The sequence below is a fragment of the Pelobates fuscus genome, chromosome 2, assembly GCF_036172605.1.
Source record: "Pelobates fuscus isolate aPelFus1 chromosome 2, aPelFus1.pri, whole genome shotgun sequence".
In the NCBI taxonomy this organism is placed as follows: Eukaryota; Metazoa; Chordata; class Amphibia; order Anura; family Pelobatidae; genus Pelobates; species Pelobates fuscus.
This window is the reverse complement of record NC_086318.1, coordinates 293,280,505-293,301,513: the sequence shown is the minus strand read 5'-3', so window position 1 is coordinate 293,301,513 and position 21,009 is coordinate 293,280,505. Positions and strand designations below refer to the sequence as shown.

At 39.9% G+C, this 21,009-nt stretch overlaps 1 protein-coding gene across 3 annotated transcripts in view; it reads left to right on the top strand.

Annotated features, from left to right (window-relative positions):
- NKAIN2 (sodium/potassium transporting ATPase interacting 2) overlaps positions 1–21,009 on the top strand; it is a 1,209,657-nt gene that overhangs the window by 416,134 nt on the left and 772,514 nt on the right. For all 3 annotated transcript variants that reach the window (XM_063441261.1, XM_063441259.1, XM_063441260.1), the window contains exon 2: positions 20,315–20,452. In XM_063441261.1, coding sequence (XP_063297331.1) covers positions 20,315–20,452 — 138 coding nt within the window. The remainder of the gene's footprint in view (positions 1–20,314; positions 20,453–21,009) is intronic.

Sequence of the window (21,009 nt, the reverse complement as noted above, 5' to 3'; positions counted from 1 at the left end):
TGTCAGGGCCACCCGATGGATATTGATTGTCAGGGGGCCCGGTAAGCACTGGGTGATTTAACAGCACGACCGGGCCCCCTGTTATGACATCACAAGCTGGGAGTAAGTGACCGCACGTCACTCCTCCCAGCTTATACTGAGAGCCGCGCGAGAGGAAGCAGAGGGAGTCAGAGTGGGAACTCCTACTCCCATCCACCTGAGCCACCACTGGACCCCAGGGAAAGTCACCCTCTTGCACCTTAAAGGTTTTGTGTTTGTATGTATGTGTGTCTGTCTGTATGTATTTGTGTCTGTATGTATGTGTGTATGTATGGCTGTGTGTGTGTCTGTCTGTATGTGTGACTGTCTGTATGTATGTGTGTCTTGTATGTGTGCCTGTCTGTCTGTGTGTGTGTGTCTGTATGTGTGCCTGTCTGTGTGTGTGTGTGTGTGTGTGTGTGTGTGTCTGTATGTGTGCCTGTCTGTTTGTATGTGTGTGTCTGTGTGCCTGTCTCTGTGTCGGTCTGTATGTATGTGTCTGTGTGTGTCTGTATGTATATATGTGTGCCTGTCTGTTTGTATGTATGTGTCTGTGTGTATGTGTCTATGTGTGTGTGTGTGTGTCTCTCTCTATGTATGTGTGTGTGTGTCGGTCAGGGGGGAATAGGGAGGGGGGGGCACGGATCATTTTCGCACCGAGGCCCCATGGTTTGCGTGTACACCACTGTACTAACATATTGTATTTAAATGTTTCTATCATATCACCCCTGTCTCTTCTCTTACTAGACTGCTATTGCCTGTCACATCCTTAGTTAAATCCAAAAATAAGGGGGGCAGGGGCTGCAGGGTGAGAGGGGGGACATGGGCTGCAGGGTGTGAGAGGGGTCATGGGGCTTCTGGGTGAGAAGGGAACAGGGCTGCAGAGTGTAAAAGGGGGAGGGTCAGGGACTGCTTGGTGAGGAAGGGGGACATTATTATTATTATAATTATTATTATTATTGCCATTTATATAGCGCCAACATATTCCGTAGCACTTTACAATATTATGAGGAGAGTGCTGCCCTTTAGGAGAGAGCAAGAGACAGGTATGTAAGGTTCGAGGTTACTCTGGAAGTGTCAGGATTATATTGATCCAGCACGCAGAATATTATCACACCCTAGAACTAAGGGTAACGTCTTACCGGGCCTTAGAATGTCCGGTCTTAAAGTACCCGAGAATAGTCAGAAAACTAGCCGAGGTCAGGGACACAGAACGAGACACAGCTATAAGGAAAAGCCAAAAGTCAAGGATAACATTATTCAGGGAAGTCAAAATGAAGCCAGAGTAAAAAAACAGAATAACACGATCAGGAACACACTCTCGGATAACCATCTAAGGGAAACCACGACCGGGCAATGAGCTTAAATAAGTGAGTTTAAATAACCCTCTTGCAGATCCGATTGGCTGTATCTAGCCCTTGACCCCAAATTGTGCGTGTGCATCTTTTGCATGACGTCACCCGCATGTTAACATGATCTTTACCATGGACTGACGTGGGGCTATATAATTGCGTGGGTCCGCAGCAGCCAGCAAACACCGACATGCTGCACAAGCCAGGTATCATGGCAGAAGACCGCCGAGCGGCACTCTCCTCGATCTTCAGAAGGTAATTATCTCCGTTTTTGCAACATGGATACAAAGGATACATGAAAGGAAGGCCATTAGCTTTCCTAAATAGATGGGTTTTAAGGCACATGAAAGGAAGGCCATAAGCTTTCCTAAAGAGATGGGTTTTAAGGCACTTCTTAAATTATTGAAGACTAGGGGAGAGTCTGATGGAGGTAGGCAGGCTATTCCATACGAAGGGAGCCACCCGCAAGAAGTCCTGCAAGCATGGGTAGGCCATTAGGGTGTGAGCAACGGACAGGAGAAGATCACAGGCAGCGCGAAGAGGCAGAGAAGGGGCATACCTATGGATATGTGAAGAGATATAAGAGGGGCTAAAATTGTTCAGTGCTTTATAGGAATGGGTTAGCACTTTGACTTGATGCCTACATGATACCAGTAGCCAATGTAAGGACTGACAGAGGGGTGAGGTGTCAGAGGACCAACTAGAGAAGAAAATCAGTCTGGCGGCATTATTCAATACAGACTGTAGTGGGGCAATACGGCTTTTGGGAAGACCAATTAAGAGTGGGTTAAAATAATCCATGTGGGAAGTTACTAGAGCGTGGACAAGCAACTTGGTAGCATCTTGCGTAAGAAAGGGGCGGATGCGTACTATGTTTTTTAGATGGAATCTACAGGATTTGGCAACATAATGGATGTGAGACTCAAAGGTGAGGCCAGAATCAAGTATGACGCCAAGACAGCGTGCTTTCAAGTATGGACTTATGTAGATACCACTGACTTGAAGGGAGAGCGAGAGAGGAGGATCAGAGTTAGGAGGAGGAAAGACAAGGAGTTCAGTTTTAGAGAGATTGAGTTTCAGAAAGCGGGAGGAACTTCCAGTCAGAGATGGGAGAAAGGCAAGCAGTGACATGTTGCAGGAGGGCAGGGGGAGGTCCAGAGAGGAGAAATATATCTGGGTGTCATCAGCGTACAGGTGGTAGTGGAATCCAAAAGAGGTAATAAGTTTGCCAAGAGAGGCAGTATAAAGAGAAAATAGAAGGGGACCAAGGACAGAGTCTTGGGGGACTCCAACCAAGACAGGACTAGGGGAGGAGGTATCATTAGAAAAGGAGACACTGAATGAGCATTGGGAGAGAAAAGAGGAAAACCACAAGAGTACAGAGTCACATAGACCGAGTGATGGAAGCGTTGAGCATGATCAATGGTGTCAAAGGCAGCAGAGAGGTAAACAAGAATTAGCATGGAGTAGTGGCCTTTGGATTTAGCTGCAATTAGGTTGTTAGTAACTTTAATAAGAGCAGTCTCAGTAGAGTGGAGAAGGTGGAAGTCAGATTGAAGAGGGTCAAGGAGAGAGTTAGGATTGAGAAAGTGAGACATATGGGTAAAGACATTTCCAGAAGCTTTGAGGAAAAAGGGAGCAGGGAGGACAGGTCAAGAGATGATTTTTTTTTCAGGATAGGTACTAAAGTGGCATGTTTCAGGTCAGCAGGGACAACACCAGAAGAGAGAGAGCAGTTGAAGATGTGTGTTATGGAAGGCACAAGACAAGGGGAGAGAGATCTGTTAAGGTGAGATGGGACAGGATCGAGTGGGCAAGTGGTGGGGCAAGAGGAAAGGAGAAGCGCAGCCACCTCTTGTTCAGTATCCGGGGAGAAAGTCTGAAGGGTAGGAAAGGCATGATTTATGTGTGGTTGAGAAAGAAACTGGCATGGTGGGGTGAATTCTTTCCTTAGCTGTTCAATCTTGTTGGTAAAGTAGCATGCAAAGCTATCGGCTGTAAGGTTAGTTGGGGGGTGGCCACAGCAGGGCAAAGAAGAGAGTTAAAGGTGTCAAAGAGATGCCTGAGGATGCATGAACTAATGAGAGAGGAAAAGTATGATTGTTTGGTGAGGCCAAGGGCTGAGCTGTATGAACACAATATGAATCTATAATGGAGAAAGTCTGACTGGGTGGGAGACTTCCTCCAGGAGCGTTCAGCACAACGGTAGCATCTTTGCAGGTAGCGTGTTGATTTAATGTGCCACAGTTGGGGGCGTGTCCTCCTCGAGGTGCATGTTGGAGCGAGGCTGCAGTGTTCAAGGCAGAGGTGAGGGTAGTTTTATATGTGGAGATGGCCAGTGAGGGACAGGAGAGAGATGGGATGGATAGCAGTTCTGACAGCTGCTGAAGGGCAATAGAATTAAGGTTCCTCCTGAGTTGAGGGGGGTTAGGCTGAGGTTGTTGGGTGAGGGCGTACTCGAGAGCAAACAATAAGAGGTGGTGATCAGAGAGAGGAAATGGGGTGTTGCAGATATTAGATACTGTACATGCATAAGAGAAAGTGAGGTTGAGGGTATTTCCAGCTACATGGCTGGGAGAATTAGCCCACTGTGATCGACCGAGGGAGGAAGTAATTAAAAATAGTTTAGAGGATGCTGAGGTCAAAGGTGGGTTAATGGGAATATTGAAGTCCCAGAGAATTAGGGATGGAATATTAGAGGAGAGGATGTAGGGTAGCCAGGCGGCAAAGTGGTCAAGGAAGAGGAGAGGGGAACCAAGAGGGCAATAAATAATGGCAATGTTGGCAGAGAAGGGTTTGAAAAGATGAATTGAATGAATTTCAAATGGTGGGAAAAATAGGTGAGAGGAGAAACCCTACACCACCACCTTTACATTCAGAGTGTCTTGGGTTGTGGGTAAGTTGAAGACCACCAAAGAACAAAGATGCAGGGGTAGCAGTGTCAGAAGGGGAGAGACATGTTTCTGTTAAAGGGAACGAGAGATGAAGAGGTTGTGGACAGTAGTGGATTTTGTAATATTGAAACAGAGTGTGGATTCCAGAGGGTAGTATTGAAGGAGGATTTAGAGGAAGAGTAACATGAGATGGGTATGAGACTGGTGTGGTTCCTTGAGTTAGTACGTTTTGGGTTTGCCAAGATGGTACCGGATTTGTAGAGACATCACCAGCTGCTAGGAGCAGAAGGGTGGGGCAAAAAAAACAAAAAAAAAAAAAAAAACTTACATACTCCCCCATCCCTCTTCCTTACCTTGATCCTTGGCAGGAGAGGATGCTGGGGAGGAATTATTTTCCCTGGTGATTCAGTGTAGACAATTTGCACAGGGCCTGGGCTCTGCTAGTTGCCGGCTGGTGAGAGAGATCTTTGATCTCCCCACGGCACAGAGCTCCCTCTATAGGCGGGAGTTCCGGCAGCACCAGCCTTAAAGGCTGGTCTCCCCTGTCAGCCTCGGCCCATGGCCACCGCGGCCCACCGTGCATTTAATTCTAAATTTAAAATACTGTTAAAAAAAACAGGACGTTTAATGTTAGATCTCTTTTTAGAGTTGTGGGGGAGGCTGTGCAATTCTTAGGCCAGGGAGGTGTGGCTAGGGCTGCATTAACAACCTGACAACTCCTAAATGGCAGACAACTGAACAGTGAGACTGCAGGTACTTGTCAGGAAAGTTATACCAAAACAACCTCATTAAGCTCAAGTAATTTTGGTGCTTAGGGTGTCCTTTTAAAACAGGTCACTAAGCTGAACAGCTGTGCCCTTCTATGATTCTTTAAGCACCCATTTTGTAGAGTAGCTCAATATTTTGACAGTAATTTATGCGTTTCTTTAAATGTCCATATTCAGTATGTATCTAATAATACTGTATATTTCTAATATAACACCATACTGAGAGATCTTATTATGGATTGCTGCTCTGTTTTTACTTAGGGGTAAAGCTACATTTGCATAAAGCAACCATAAGTAATCCTGTGAAATTTACCATAATAGTAAATTCAATAGAAACATGCCATGCATGTAATGGGTATTCTTACATTTATGGATTTTGCTAGAATTGAAACAAAGTATATTTATTTAATCATGCATCTTTTTTCCAATCTCTTCAAGCAACAGAAGCAACAAAATGATACTAATGAAGATAAGTGTGACTTACTGTTTTTTCAATTCAGTTACATTTTGGTTAATCAAGAGTTTGCAGACCAGATTAAAGACAATGTGTTCCAAAAGAACCTCTTTAAATGGTGTCTAGCATTTTCTTTGTATCTCAACAGACTTTCTGTATACAATTTGAAAAAATTAGATTATAATATGTGGAAACACTCATGCTTCCAATGCCATGTTTTGAAAGCTTTAGAAATTAAACATTTGTAGAATAAGGAAGAGCAGGCACAAAGCAGTTCGGAGACAAGAACAGTAAAGAAACAAAAAATTATTAAAAGAACGTTTTTAATCCCAACAGGTTTGGGCCACTGACCTAAACAGCTATCAGTGCACTATAACATTAGCAATATTAATATTGCTATCGCTATAGTGTTCCTTTAATGTTGTGGTTTTACAGTCCCTTTCCATTTAAAATGTAAAACATTGCAACCAGAAAATAGCACTTCCTTCTTCAAAAATATTTAAGGACTTCATGTACGACTTCATCATGTAAAAACCCAAGGGCAGAGTATAGGATATTTGATACCCTACTAACCTCAACATCTGAGGAAAGGGATTTAGGAGTAATTATTTCAGATGACTTAAAGGTAGGCAGACAATGTAATAGAGCAGCAGGAAATGCTAGCAGAATGCTTGGTTGTATAGGGAGAGGTATTAGCAGTAGAAAGAGGGAAGTGCTCATGCCATTGTACAGAACACTGGTGAGACCTCACTTGGAGTATTGTACACAGTACTGGAGGCCATATCTTCAGAAGGATATTCATACCTTAGAGAGAGTTCAGAGAAGGGCTACTAAACTGGTTCATGGATTGCAGGATAAAACAAAACCAGGAAAGGTTAAAGGATCTTAACATGTATAGCTTGAAGGAAAGACGAGACAGGGTGGATATGATAGAAACATTTAAATACATAAAGGGAATCAACACAGTAAAGACTATGTTTAAAATAAGGAGAACTACCACAACAAGAGGACATAATCTTAGGGGCAGAGGTTTAAAACTAATATCAGGAAGTATTACTTTTCTGAGAGGGTAGTGGATGCATGGAATAGCCTTCCATCTGAAGTGGTAGAGGTTAACACAGTAAAGGAGTTTAAGCATTCGTGGGATAGGCTTAAGGCTAGCCTAGACTTAAGATAAGGCCAGGGACTAATTAAAAGTATTTTGAAATATTGGGCAGACTAGATGGGCCGAATGGTTCTTATCTGCCATCACATTCTATGTTTCTATCACAGAGCATGATAACACTAAAAGTGACTTAGAGCCACTTTCAGTATCGAATTGGTGGTCCACAGCTATTACCACACCATATGGTCATATGGAATCTGTCTGATTGCAGCGATGGCAGGGAGGTTTAACTGTTTTAACTGTTTTTTGTTTTTTAAATGTAAATAGGATGGAGGAAAATAAACCTGTTAAGTAATACATAACCTTCTAATAGGATATTAATAAATAATTTAATTAATTCATGGAATTTAATGGAGATATGTATAAATATTCTACTATCTGAAGATTCTCTAGCCAAACAAAATTTATTTTCTTTCAAACTCATGGGAATTTTTGTCTGTTTGTTATAATGTACTTTCTACTGTATAATTAGGACATGTCATAAAGGTTAAACTTTTTTTTTAACCAATTTTAATCTTGCTAACTATGCAATGCATTTTTTTTAAATTTGAAATACTATGGAGTCGCATGGCTGCGGAGCTCCTGACTCAAAGCGAAATAAACCGAAGCAAACAGTACCCGACTGCGCCCCAAACACTTACCAGAGTGCCCCACGACCTACCTGATCCACATGGGCAGAAAAACAAAAAAGCAGAAGCCCGACAAGCCCCATCTGGGCAGGAACATCGGGGACATGTGGAGGCAGGCCCAAGAGACAGCCGGAGCAACAATGGCGTCCCTGCATGGAGGCTGTTCCGACTTTACGGACGGCATGTCCGATGAAGGAGAAGGGTGCTTCATGCCGACCAGAGCCCCGCCGCCACCAGACAAACCGCGGATGCCCGCTCCAACTCCCACACCGGTGACCATGGAGGCTATCAAAGAGCTCATGGCCGCCCATCACAGCAAGATCTCTGCTGAAGTGGCAACGATACGAGACGACCTGAAAGGCCTCTCAGCACGGCTCGGGACGGTAGAATGCACCACTAGCGGACATACACAACAGATAGAGGAGCTGAAAGCGGCAGTACACGACCTGAAACAACTAACCTCGCTCCACGAACAGCAACTGGCCACATATGAGGATAAACGGCGTCAAAATAATCTTAAGCTTAGGGGGGTCTCTGACACGGTACCGGAGGCCGAACTTCCACATTATGCCAGGCGGCTGCTGACCGCACTCCTGACCCCGAAAGCGGCCAAATCAATTATATTAGACAACATCTTCCGTATCCCATGGCCAGCCATGGCACCCCCAGCTGCCACAGGGGACATAATTCTACACTTTCAAAGCATGCGGGACAAGAGGGCCGTTTTAGAAGCCACTAAAGGCCTCACAACCTACACTTTCGAGGACATGACTCTGTCCTTTTATGCGGATCTTTCTAGGAGCACACTGAACTGGAGAAGGTCTCTTAAACAGCTCACATCCTTCTTGATACAACGAAAAACCAGGTACCGTTGGGGCCCAGGCCGCGCCCTACACATTGAAGGTGCAAGCGGCCCCCTGGTGGTGCGGAACCTACAAGAGGCCACAAGGACACTGGAGGACCTGAAAACACCACAACCGGCAATGGCCGTCGTGATACCACCGGCTGGAACTACAAGCAGCCTAGGGAAGAACGCAGTGGGGGCACCGGTCTTCGTGCCGCGACAGCTGCCCGCTGGGCCGTATACAGCCGCCACAACCTGAAACGGGACAGAACCTATTGGGACTCCTCTTTTACCGGGCGCCAACCTAGCCCGAAACCCAACGGCTGAGAACGTTCATACACAACGGGAGTGACCAAGACTGCCTGTTAGCAATGCCTCTCGTGCACTCTTTCTACTTTTTGTTCCTTATCTGTTGTTTTGATTTATTTGTTTCGTTTTATATTAATATTGATGTGGATTCGTTTAACATGTTTCCACACGACAGTATGGACGCCTAATTTTAAACATTATTACACAGTGGTTCCCGCCATAACTGCCCAGCTTACGCATAACGCACCGCCAGTAACCACTTAATAACGCCCCACCCTACACTTGTAGCGCTATCAGCCTATGCACACACGAAAGGCACCCTACAGATATGGCTGGCGAGCGCTACGAGTGACGCCCTACTAACACAACTCATAAAAAAAGGGTTATTTCCACCTAGCAAGGTAAAGCAATAATTTATAGGTTACAGTGTTTTGTTACAAATAAGCAATGTTAAAGCCGTACCGAAGTTTGCCACCACTGTTGCCTGAAACTGTACAATCTTAGGCTTGATGAAACCTATCCATTATGACTAACATTGTGCAACATTTTTAAAGCCAAGAAGCGTGCTATCAGCGCCTTCAGCGCACACATGTAATCTCAATAGCTGGTCGCCAAGATACCTGCTACATAATATTGCCAGCAAGCACCCAGCCTATTCCACACATGACATAATCTTACCGTACCTCATGACTACCGGACCCCCGGCCTGTTACCCTCACGACACGAGCGTGTCATGCATCTCTGATAAAAGGCACCCATCCTGTTTCCCACTTGACACAAGCTGATCTTATACCATTTCCATTACTAGCGCATCTTTAGCCTGACTACCGGAAGATTCATTCTCGTTGTGCATTAGTGCTCACACATACTATGCCTGATAAACACATGACAATAGCATGTACTTCGCTACGACCTCTCATTTTGATTAACATACTTAACTAACTACTACAGCCTCAATAAGCCTGTCTTAAGCAAACATAATAATAATGTGCAATTACTTCTGCCACAGTCTAACCTGTATACTTATATGTACGCTGTTGTGGCGTGTTTTCAATGTTATGTACTCACCTGCACAATAAAAATAAAGAATTTAAAAAAAAAATTTTGAAATACTCTGATGTCATCTAAATGTTATAGTTCAATTTATAACGTGTAATAACACACATTGCCATGGCTATTAAAAGCAAACATATTATAAGGAAGCATTTGTGTAACACCAGTAGCCCACTAAAACATCAGTGTAAACAGGTCCAATAATGTAGTGAGTTTTAAATGCTTTAGTGAAAGAAGATTTAAATTTTATATTAATAAACAAGTACTAAAATAACAGTGCAATAAAAAAATTAACAGTGTAAAATGGCAGTTTAAGGAACATTAAACTGACATTTGAATTCATTTTTATTCATATTGCAGATTTAGTTTCTTAGTAAATTTATTACAATTAATTTTAAATAATAAAACTGCTCTAAGGATAAAACTCTTTTTAAAGTGGCATGGACAGTATCTACGTAACTCCATCTTGTACATAATGCAAATAAAAACAAAAATGGAAGTGACTTGTATGGGTGCTTACGAGTGCTAAAATCATATTTCAATCTGCCTTTGTGGATTATCTGAAAATGTACAAGAAATGAACATTTGGATTTTGGATTACATTGTAATCTTATTTAACATGCAGTTTATTGCCCTATTCCTAATTGTGGTATTCAAAATTTATTACGACAACCAATAACTTTAAAAATTGTCTCTAGCAACAACAATAGCCAAGTGACTCAAAGCACATTAATAAATCTTACTGTTTTCATAAAGCAAAGTGATTGATTCATGGATGGATGACTTCTATGAAATACCTGGCACATATTTCTTTTCCCAGAAGACATCAATTGGAGCATTCACATTGACCTGCCAGTCAGTGGCAATGCTACATCTGTAAAAGCTGTGTTTGCAAAATAATATTTGACAGTTTGTTCAGTCTAAGACGTTGTAAGGCATATGATCTTTTTTTCCCCCTTTACTGCTTTTGAAAAATATATTTGATAGAAAAAAAGTTTTCCAGTGTGTTTGATGAAGAGAAAAAGTAAGACATCTCCTCCATCACATTTAACAGTCATTTTAACATCATACAGGATTATTCATTAAACATTGGAATTTGTCGAGGGTCTATTACATTTTTAAAACTTGAGGGGACATCCTAATGAATGTGGGGACATTCCCACACCAAGTCTTGAAAACAGTGAGACTTGCCAGTCAGAGAACTCTGATTGGTTGATGTTGATGCCACATACTGCATAGAGCCCTCAGGGGGTGAAGCTGGATCTACTTTTCTTTTCTTTTATTCATTTTATTAGATTTTTCTTCTTTTTTTTTTTTTTGCAATAGCTGCACTGTAGTATTGTGTTGTTTTTATTGGTCTGTTTTGAGTGTTGAAGATAAGATCTACGAGAAAGACTTACTAACCCCCTCACTATTATTATTATGGCGAGGAAGGGTACTTAGGGTTAATTTATTTTAAGAGGGTCTTGGACCACACCATGGTCACCTTGGTGTGAGACAACTGCAAGGCTGGATAATGAACAAAGGCTTTTTCAAAGTGTGTCTGTAAATAAGGTGAAACACATTAGTGGTTTTATTATAATCCTTTATTGTTTTATAGTTCAAAACAAAGTGTATTTTTATTTTTTGCTTCTGAATATATATTTTCTGCTCCTTGATACCTTCTCATCTATGATACACATCTCCTGGTAATATCCGTAGTGGGGATTTGTTCCACTAAGGCTCTATGGATCAAGCAATACCCTCTGATTGCTCTGGGAAAAGTGAGTAATATCCCTTTCTTTCCGTGCACGGTTTCGTTTACAGAGTGCACTATATTTTGTACTTTTGTTTACATCTGCTGCTGCTGACCACCCGTGATTGGGACATCTAAAAAGTGGAATTTTACCATTATTCAACGCTCTATTACTTGTCTGGTGAAGGCCTTACATTCCATACAGGAGGACATACCATATACCCGGCACAAAATCTCTAAGCTGGTGTGAAGCTCTATTGAATGTAACTGGCTCGCAACATATTTATGGGTACCTATACAGAGAGACACTCTACTACTGTGAGCGATTATCAATTATTTAGCCAGGAAGAGACACGCATAGCAGGATTGTTGCTGCTATATACCTATGGTACTGATCTAGTTTGATCCACATTGTGTATGTGTGGGGCTGCTTGTGGTACTGCATGTGAGAGACTGCTTGGGGGGGGGTTGTGTGCATTTATCTGGATTGTCAGTGGTGTTCTGTTTGTGGGGACTGTGTGTGTGTTTGTGTGTTGACTGTTTGAATTATTTGTATAGTAGGGAGGCTTATCCTGCAGCTTTGTGTATATCAATCTCTGTGGGTTGCTTTCCTGGGATTCAGTAAGGACCGGGCTGGCCAGATACAGGGTTACTACAAGAGATGAATAGCTACATAGGCTACTCCAGTGAAGAGTCCCGTTTACCATTGCTGGGAGCAAGTGATCTGAGATTACTTCCTCTTAGTGCCAAAATACGTAATTTGAGGATTTTCCCTCACCACCTTCTTGCATATATTGGAACTTCCACACTGGGATTCCATCTCTAGCAGCCTTGAGTGTCATGCATAGTCTCTAGCAATTTCATTCAAGATAGAGTCAGAAAAGGAAAAATGGATAGACAGATAGGCAGGCAAATTGTTGATATTTGATAATGATTTTTTGCTGTTAAAAATAAATAAAATACATCACCCACCACATGAAAGTACTAAATGCAAACATTAAAAGAGGCCAATGGCCCTCTCCCCTCTCCCCCCCCCATACCATGCAAATGGCCCCAGTAACCCCCTCCCTACCCAACCCAACAGCAACACACCTGAACCTCGACACAACCCCACGCGGAGGCACTCACACATACAACTCCTCCTCCCTCCTCGGGGGAGACACCCATACAACACCTCACACTTATAGATACCCAAGACCCTCAACAAGCACAAAAGGGAGCAAATTAACGCTACTCACACCTAGACCCTACAAACAGAACAGGACACCACAAAATGAAAGACAGCCCACTTGCCACATACCTGACCAACTGCTGCTTACTTAGCATTACAGACACGTACCGCCACTACAAGCAATATCACACCAGACTACACCGCATGGACCCCCTACCACACTGCCTTAATGAAACACAATTCAGCCCACAACTGTGCAACTGTAGAATATTTTAGCTTGACACAAACCGTAACGAGGGTAATGGTACTCTGATAAGGTTTATGACTTACCTGTTAATTACAGCTACTCAGGACACAGCATACAGCACCAAACATGAAAGCTGCAAGCGGGTGGTGCTACCCTTGACCTTATAAGATGTTCTGATACTTCGATGCCCAATGTGCATACACAGATATATTAGACTTTACCCATGAGTGCCCTCCCACTCTGCTAACCTTAACAGAGACAGAGGGAAGAGGGAGGCAAAGAAAAACCTATGAAAAATAGTGTCATATCCCAGGAACAGGGAGCTACCTAATACAGGGGGATGAAAGGACAACGGAACAGGGGACACAGAGGTTTGGACAAACCCACAATTAGGGACACCTGACTGGAACTTGCAGATGGACAAACAGCACAACACCCTCTGATGGAAAACATAAAGAGCACTAGGGGGAACCTAGGGAACTTGGGATTCTGGGGTGCATGAGCCAATCATACAACATATGAGACCATAGTAGGATGGACCAAGTCAGAGAATGGGAATCAAACACCTAGAAACGGTGAAAAAGAGGTATAAGCAAACCAAAAAAAATTGTGACTCAAAAGCTTTACTTACTCACTGATCCTATGCTGAGCTGTGTTATTTCATGCAACTGATACTCTTATACAAATGGTACTTTATTTACCAATACCTTTTCGTAATTACTGTTTATTACTTCTTATGTATAACGTTTTTGGAAATAGGAAACTCTCTCATATACTACAGCGCTACAATATTATAAAATGGTTTTCGTACTGACCAAAGCAATATTATAAACCTGTTTGTAAATAATTTTTTCTCACAAAATAAAACTTTTGGAATTAAAAATAAATAAATAAAAAGTCACAGTCTGGAAATGGAAGCTAAAATAAAAAAAAAAAAAATCTTGCTCGCATGAAAGTTTTAAAAGTGCACATTTCCTTTGATTCAATAAATATTTTTGTTCATTTAAATATAACAGACAAAAATAAAACCACACAAAATTACAATTTCAGACATACTGTGCAAAATTCAGTAGTAAGACTCATTTGGTCACAACATATTCCCCTTCCATTTCTCATCGCGCTGATCATTTAGAAGGAAACATTACTGTCTTGCATTTTAAATCTGCTGAAATATGAGACTCATTAGACTATCACCAATTCCCATTTCACTGGGCACAAAAATGTTTTAGACATTTTCTCTCTATGTAGCAAATGAGTTGCATTCTCAACACACCTTCAGGCAATGAAGAAAAAAAATATATAATTTTGTATTTGACAGATGACCATCTAAATTCAACATGACAGCAAATTATGTAGGTTTTCTGAGCTTGTTCTCAGGTTATATTAATTGAAAAAAATCATCATAATATGAAGTCAAATGAATTGGTGCAAAGTTAATGAAAGAAGAGCTTGAGGATACTAATGCAAATCAAGAGTTGCTTATCATTAATAAGTGGGCTATTGCCAGGTCTAAAATGTACAAAAAAAAATTAGTCAGTACATTAGCCAAATCCTGCCTTATCTCTGAACCGTATAGCTTATCTTTGCTATTTTCAGGCTTAATAGTAGCATAATTGATATTACTAATATTTTTTATTTATTTTCAGGGGATTATATTTTTATACTCAAGCATTTAAATGAAAGGATTCAAAGCTAAATTAATTCAAATATTAAGTAAAAATATTAAGTCTCGAGAAAAAGTGTTCAGTGAACCCATCAGCAACTAATTGATATCTAAACTAATAACAAAGTAGTAATACAAGCAGACCCATAAGTGCAATATATCTTGGTAAGGGAATCAAATAGTTACATCACCAATTACAGTAGGTGCTCACTGATTTGATTCCCAACAAGGTAGATTCGGTCTTTCACCCTCCCAAGGTTAAGTCATTAATAACGTGTTAAAAAAAATATTTACTTAAAAAACAACTATAGAAAAATGATGGTTATGTTTAGCAGCCATATCAACAGAACAATTGACTTGTGAAAAAACATACAGGTAAGTAGGGATGCAAAAGGATGAAGTGGCAACTTCTAAGGTGTGAATAAAAAATATATACAACCTTATGATATAACAGCGTGGTAGGCAATGTCTACAGAGAAATATATAAATCGCACATAGTGTGACAAATGTATGTATATAGAGACATGCAGGCTGTTAAACTCACAAAATGTAAGTGAATATCAGGCCCATCATCCTAATCTTCAAAATGATATGGAGATAATCTTCTTTAGCACTTGTAAATGAAAAAGAAACCAGATGATAGTGCAGATGAGACTTAAAACAACAAAGGTTTATTACAAATGCACTTACAAAAGGTCCAGATCAGTGGTGTATTTTGGATTTGTGCTGCCCTAGGCACGACTAAATTCGGGCACCCCAAAAATCGAAATCCCCCCCCCCAATTCGTGTCAAGGCCATTTTTTTGACTGACAGACACATGCCCTCATTGATACATACACTGATATTCACTCACTAACAGATACAGTCATTGGCACACACATACGGTCATTGGTACACACATATAGTCATTGGCACACACATACAGTCATTGGCACACACATACAGTCATTGGCACACACATACAGTCATTGGCACACACTGTTTAACCAACACACACTTTTACTGACAGACACACACTCTCAGATACACATAAAATGACATACACACACTGACACACCCATTCTCACTCACATACACACACTGACAGCTACACTCACTCACAGTAAGGTGGACAGCCCCAGAACACGTGGCAAACAAGGCATTTGTCTGGGAGCTTGGCATTTTTTGGCACCCCCCCTGAAAGTGCCGCCCTAGGCAAATGCCTTGTTTGCCTTGTGGTAAATACATCCCTGGTCCAGATAAAAACAGCATAGATCCACTGCAGTGGAGAAAAAATTACAGCACTGCAAGTCCCCAACGTTAGAATCCAACACGTTTCGTCCACTGGAATTCCTCAGGGATTTTCCTCACAAATCATTCTGAAGATAACTCCTGATTAGGATGATGGGCCTGATATTCACTTACATTTTGTGAGTTTCACAGCCTGCGTGTCTCTATATACATACATTTGTCACACTATGTGCGATTTATATATTTCTCTGTAGACACTGCCTACCACGCTGTTATATCAAAGGTTGTATATATTTTGTATTCATACCTTGAAGTTGCCACTTCATCCTTTTGCATCCCTACTTACCATGTATGTCTTTCACTGTTGTGTTGGTGTTTCAGAGGGCACACTATTTTAGTAGGTTTGCGAATATATGTGCATTTAGTGGTTGGTGTTCTTTTGCTTTAGAACAATTGACATAATTTATAGTTTTGTTATTGAAGCTGTGCACACAAGCTTTGACTTGGGGGGTGGTGGGGGGGGGAGGGGGGGGGGGTGAAGGGATACATACCATACATAGGAGTTGGGTAATGAGGACAGTCAAGCAGGATGGATATTTTCCACTGATTTCAGATGGAGAAGAAGCAGTATTATAACTACAAAAAAAAAACAAGGGAAGGGAAGGGAAGGAAGGGGGTAAAAGAGGTTAATAGTAATTAGAATACAGAAAAAATAAAGAAAACAAATCAATGGTATACTTTATCTATAGAAATCAAGGAGTATTAGCTAAAAGCAAACACATAAAATAGCAGATAGCTAAAACCCAGAGCTAAACATTAAGTGAAGTGTCCATAAATGAATTCCGGTTGGATGTATCAAGAGGAATAGAACATCTGAAAGATACCTCTGATAAAGTAGGGATTGCATACACAATGCAGAAGGTTTTGGTAAAATGCAGAACGTTGGGCTGCTGTAATGCACGCCTGAATTTGGTCGAGGGAATTCATCATTCACAGGTACATTTTGATGCCGGCACTCGACCTTGGGAATATAGAAAATAATTGCCCATTCACAATTTTTTAAGATAGCTGTGGTAACAAGGGGCTTGTTACTCCTGATGTGCTTGTTTACATGCCAAACCTAGTAAGTGTCCAATTTTATGTGCAATAAATTTTATGTTTCTATGGAAAGCACTATGTTTTAGTGTGTTCCCTTTCAAATGTGGTATGCTGCTACATCCCAGTGGAATTGATTTTATGAACATTCATGTAATTTTTAACTCTGGTTTTCAGCTGCTATTTTATGTGTTAGTTAATACTCCTTGATTTATAACTACAAACATTGTTGTTACAAGCAAGTTACAAGTTGTTGCAGCAATATCCAATTGTATAGTGTATAAGTCACCATGGCCTTGATTAAATATATTTAAATTAATATGGCAAATGATTCAATACCATATGAAAAACTTTCCAAATTATTTGTCTACAAAAGTCATCATTAAAGCCTATGGAACATTTTTTTTTCTAACAGAACTGACTCATTTTGAACATTTATTAAAGCAAGGCCTATATGTAATGTGTTGCCTGTTATGATGCTTACAGTATAATTTTACAAGATAGTACCCCTCCCCTCTATACTCAGTCCCTTATCTAGGCCCGCAGCAAATATAAATTCATTCTTTAGCTGTTAATTTTCTACAAAATACATAAGGTATACATTTACTGTACAAAAAAACAATTCAAAGCTGTGTTCACATGGTTATGCTCCCCATGCTACTATGTGAGTTGTTTTGGTTTTTTTTTTTAGTTCTTTTAGCGCTCATAAACATCAGTTGCAGGCAACACACAATAGAAGAGTGAACACACTAGTAGAACAATTACTAATTGAAATTAACACTTATATACATGTAATTTTTCTTAAGTTAAAAGATCCCAGGGAGCATGTTTCATATTGCTTCATATGGTATTTAAGATAATTGTTACTTAACTATAATTGGAACATCTATCTATGTGATTTCCCGCTGTTTGAGAAATGGTCTTCATCCAACATATTATTTTCCTGCTGATTTTAGTGACATGTTCTGTTGTTGCTATAATCACAGATGTTTTTCCCATTCTCACCTCATTCTTCCCATTTCTTTCAATGTACGAATCAGACATTATACTGCAAATCGCTCTTCTTACGTAATTTTAGATAAGATGTTAAGTTATTTTGATCTTGAATCTTGAAATATTTAAAGACAAGTCCGATATATTCTTTGCAAATTGCATCTTTGGCATAAAAAATTGTAATCTTTAGGTAAAAAAAAATTAAAGTTGTAATTTTTAATGGAAACAAGATGCATGCATCATGCACCAGCTCTGTCTAAAACAGCCTATACAAGGTTTGTTTTACTTGCTCAACTATAACATTTCTTTCCTGGCATTTATTCTCATGCTCTAGTGTTGTTTCTGTTTACTTGATTATATATCATGCATTTGGTAAAATACATAAGTAGGTTAAACATGTAAGCAAATGAATCAGGTGAAAATGTGTTGTGACATTCTCAACCAATGAATGATGTCCAAATAGGGACAAAACTGAAATTGCTAACACATTATGAGAACTCTGCATAAATGATAACCAGAAGATATAAAAAGAATAAGGGATTCAGTTAAGTATCAAGCCATTATTATTTGATATTATTAATGTGGGATGGAGACAAGAAAAGCTTTGAATTACAACCGCTACAGTGTGCGACAGTAGTGATGGTGCTTGGAATTTCCCTTTAACCCCTTAAGGACACATGACATGTGTGACATGTCATGATTCCCTTTTATTCCAGAAGTTTGGTCCTTAAGGGGTTAAAGAACTAGTTAAGTATATACATAAACAGTTAAGTTGTTTTTATAAGGTTTCTTGCTTCATCTTTGTAGCATTATTGTCAAAAAATAACAATACTTTCTGAATATTTCCCATATGCACTATACAAATAAAAACTAAAAGGCGCTTGGGACTCATGTGTTATATTGCACTTTACTAGAAAAACTAAATTGAGTTGTATGTTATAAAAAGAAATAAAAGATAGAACAATGGCCCTCAATATGGATTATACATTTTAATGCATGGTATATTATTGACCTCAATTTAATAAACTTTCCAAATTATTCACTACTGTTATAAAACCTTTCAAATTATATATACAAAAGTCACCATTAAAGCCTAGAAGGATATTTAAAATTGATTTAAGTGTTTTGAATTCATTTGACAAAAGTGTGGGGATTGCCAAGCACCCTAAATCCAACCCAAAATGGCTGACATATTTATTAGTCACATCTTGTGAGTCCCTTGGTACAAAGCCATTTTCCCCATATCACAAACACCCTTTCAGAGTCATTAAATTGCTATTAATCTGTGAAGGTTGAAGGGGGGATCTATTCTCCAAATCCTTTCATCTCGATGAAGTGTTTTGAGGCTGTAGATGCTGCCCTGAAGCCGTCATTGTAATTTTTGATAAAAGACTATATCATAGTGCTCCATTAGCACTCTCCCCAAACAAGTATGTCTAAGTGCTTAGGCTCAGAGGTCTCCTACTCCATTCCAAACAAGACAAATATATCCAAAGATACTCAAATTGTTGCTAGCACAAATTTGAAACCAATGGGTGAAAAGGGGCTTTAACAAGAGGTCTTTATTAAAACTCAAAATAGCATATGTTTTGTTTGTGCTTAGAGGCTTTCATATTACACACGGGGGCAGACTGACCACTCGTGCACATCGGTCATGGACCGAGGGCCAGAGACAGCCAGGGTTCCGGACGCTCCAGCTGAAGAGATCAGAGAACAAACAAAAAAATAAGTAATACATTGATAAATAAAGATTAACAAAATAAGAAAAATGTACCTCAAAAGTACATTAGGATTGCCACCAACTTAATTTAATACATTTGTATAAAAACCCATGTCACATTTCTTGTTCATACCAGCTGGTTTCCTAGTGGACAGAGTAATAATCATTTAAATCTTGCAATTAACTTCAATTTAGTACCTGTTCAACAATTTGGAATTGGATATTTCTTGAATGAATTGCATACATTCCAAAATACCTGCCAACAGGGAGTTTTGTATCCTTATCATTTATTAATCTAACATGCTCTCTTGTATGACTTTTTACACTTCCCTCCATTCCTCCCACATACGAAGGGTATATATCCACTGAGGACTGTGGACACAAACAGTTTAATACAAAGTTGTTACATATGAAACCCAGCATCAATATGCAAAACATGCTGACTGTGGGCGCTGGAGGTGCCCTTGGTGCTTCTCTATGAGAAATAATGAGTTGGTGAATTAGAATGTTTTTTTAACAGAGATTTGACATAGTAATATCTCGCTATACTAAAGTGCACAGCATGCAATGATGACTGGGAATGCCCTAAATTTTGTCAAGCCATTATAAAATAGATTGACAGAAAAGCAGGGGAAGTGCCCATAGACCCCATATTCTCTACGCTGAGCTACAGTGCCCCTTTAAGGTAAGAATTTGTGTGTAGAAAAGTATATTCTTTTCTTTTTTTTTGTGTTCATTGCTCTTTCTTATTTCAATATACTTATACTTAGATCCTATGTGCTAGGTTTCTTAGGTTAATTCTCCACAATTCCTGCAAGGGCATGGTGCTGCTCTAATATATGGTGAAACAAAATGTGTAAATATTCAGAGCAGAAAAAATTAGTATATCATTAGTTCTTGAATATTGTTAAGAATTTAAACTCGCATAATATTCCTTAATATCTTAAATATTTTAAATTTTTTCTTTTGTGGTAGGCTTGTATACTGGAACGACAGATATTTGACTTCCTTGGTTATCAGTGGGCACCTATCCTGGCAAACTTTGTTCACATCATTGTTGTCATTCTTGGATTATTTGGAACTGTCCAGTGTAGAACACGATACATTACAGGGGTAAGTATTTAAATAAGTAAAATGAGAAAAATATAAATTATCAATATTGTTATGGACAAAATAAACTGTACAGTATGTGTATGTATTCAAGGGTCAATTTCACAGAGATGAATTGTGTATCTGTATCTAAAGTAATCTGTTCTTGTAATTATGAACTTATTAAATGTAAGCATAGAAAAGATGCGTGTAAAAAATGGTTCATGTCAAGATTTGCATTACAAGCTGCCTATCTCCAAGGTTATAATAATGCATGATGTTTATATATTTTTTTACATCTTATGTAGGTTGTAGACTTCATTAATGCATTAGTATGTCTTATGTGATCTAATGTACAAAGAGTCCCTCGGTATACTCCCAGAGTCAAGCTATCCAAGAATAGCTTAGCAACTTATTTAGATTCCCTCTGTAGCTACCACTATCATGCAGAGCCACACTCATTGATTGACAGGGTTCAGCTGATGCTCTTAGCCATTGAGTGTCAGCCCTGAATGGCTTGAATTAGCTAACTGGAAGCTCTCTGTAGAAACCTACGCCAGCATTGCTTCCCAAGTCTGTCT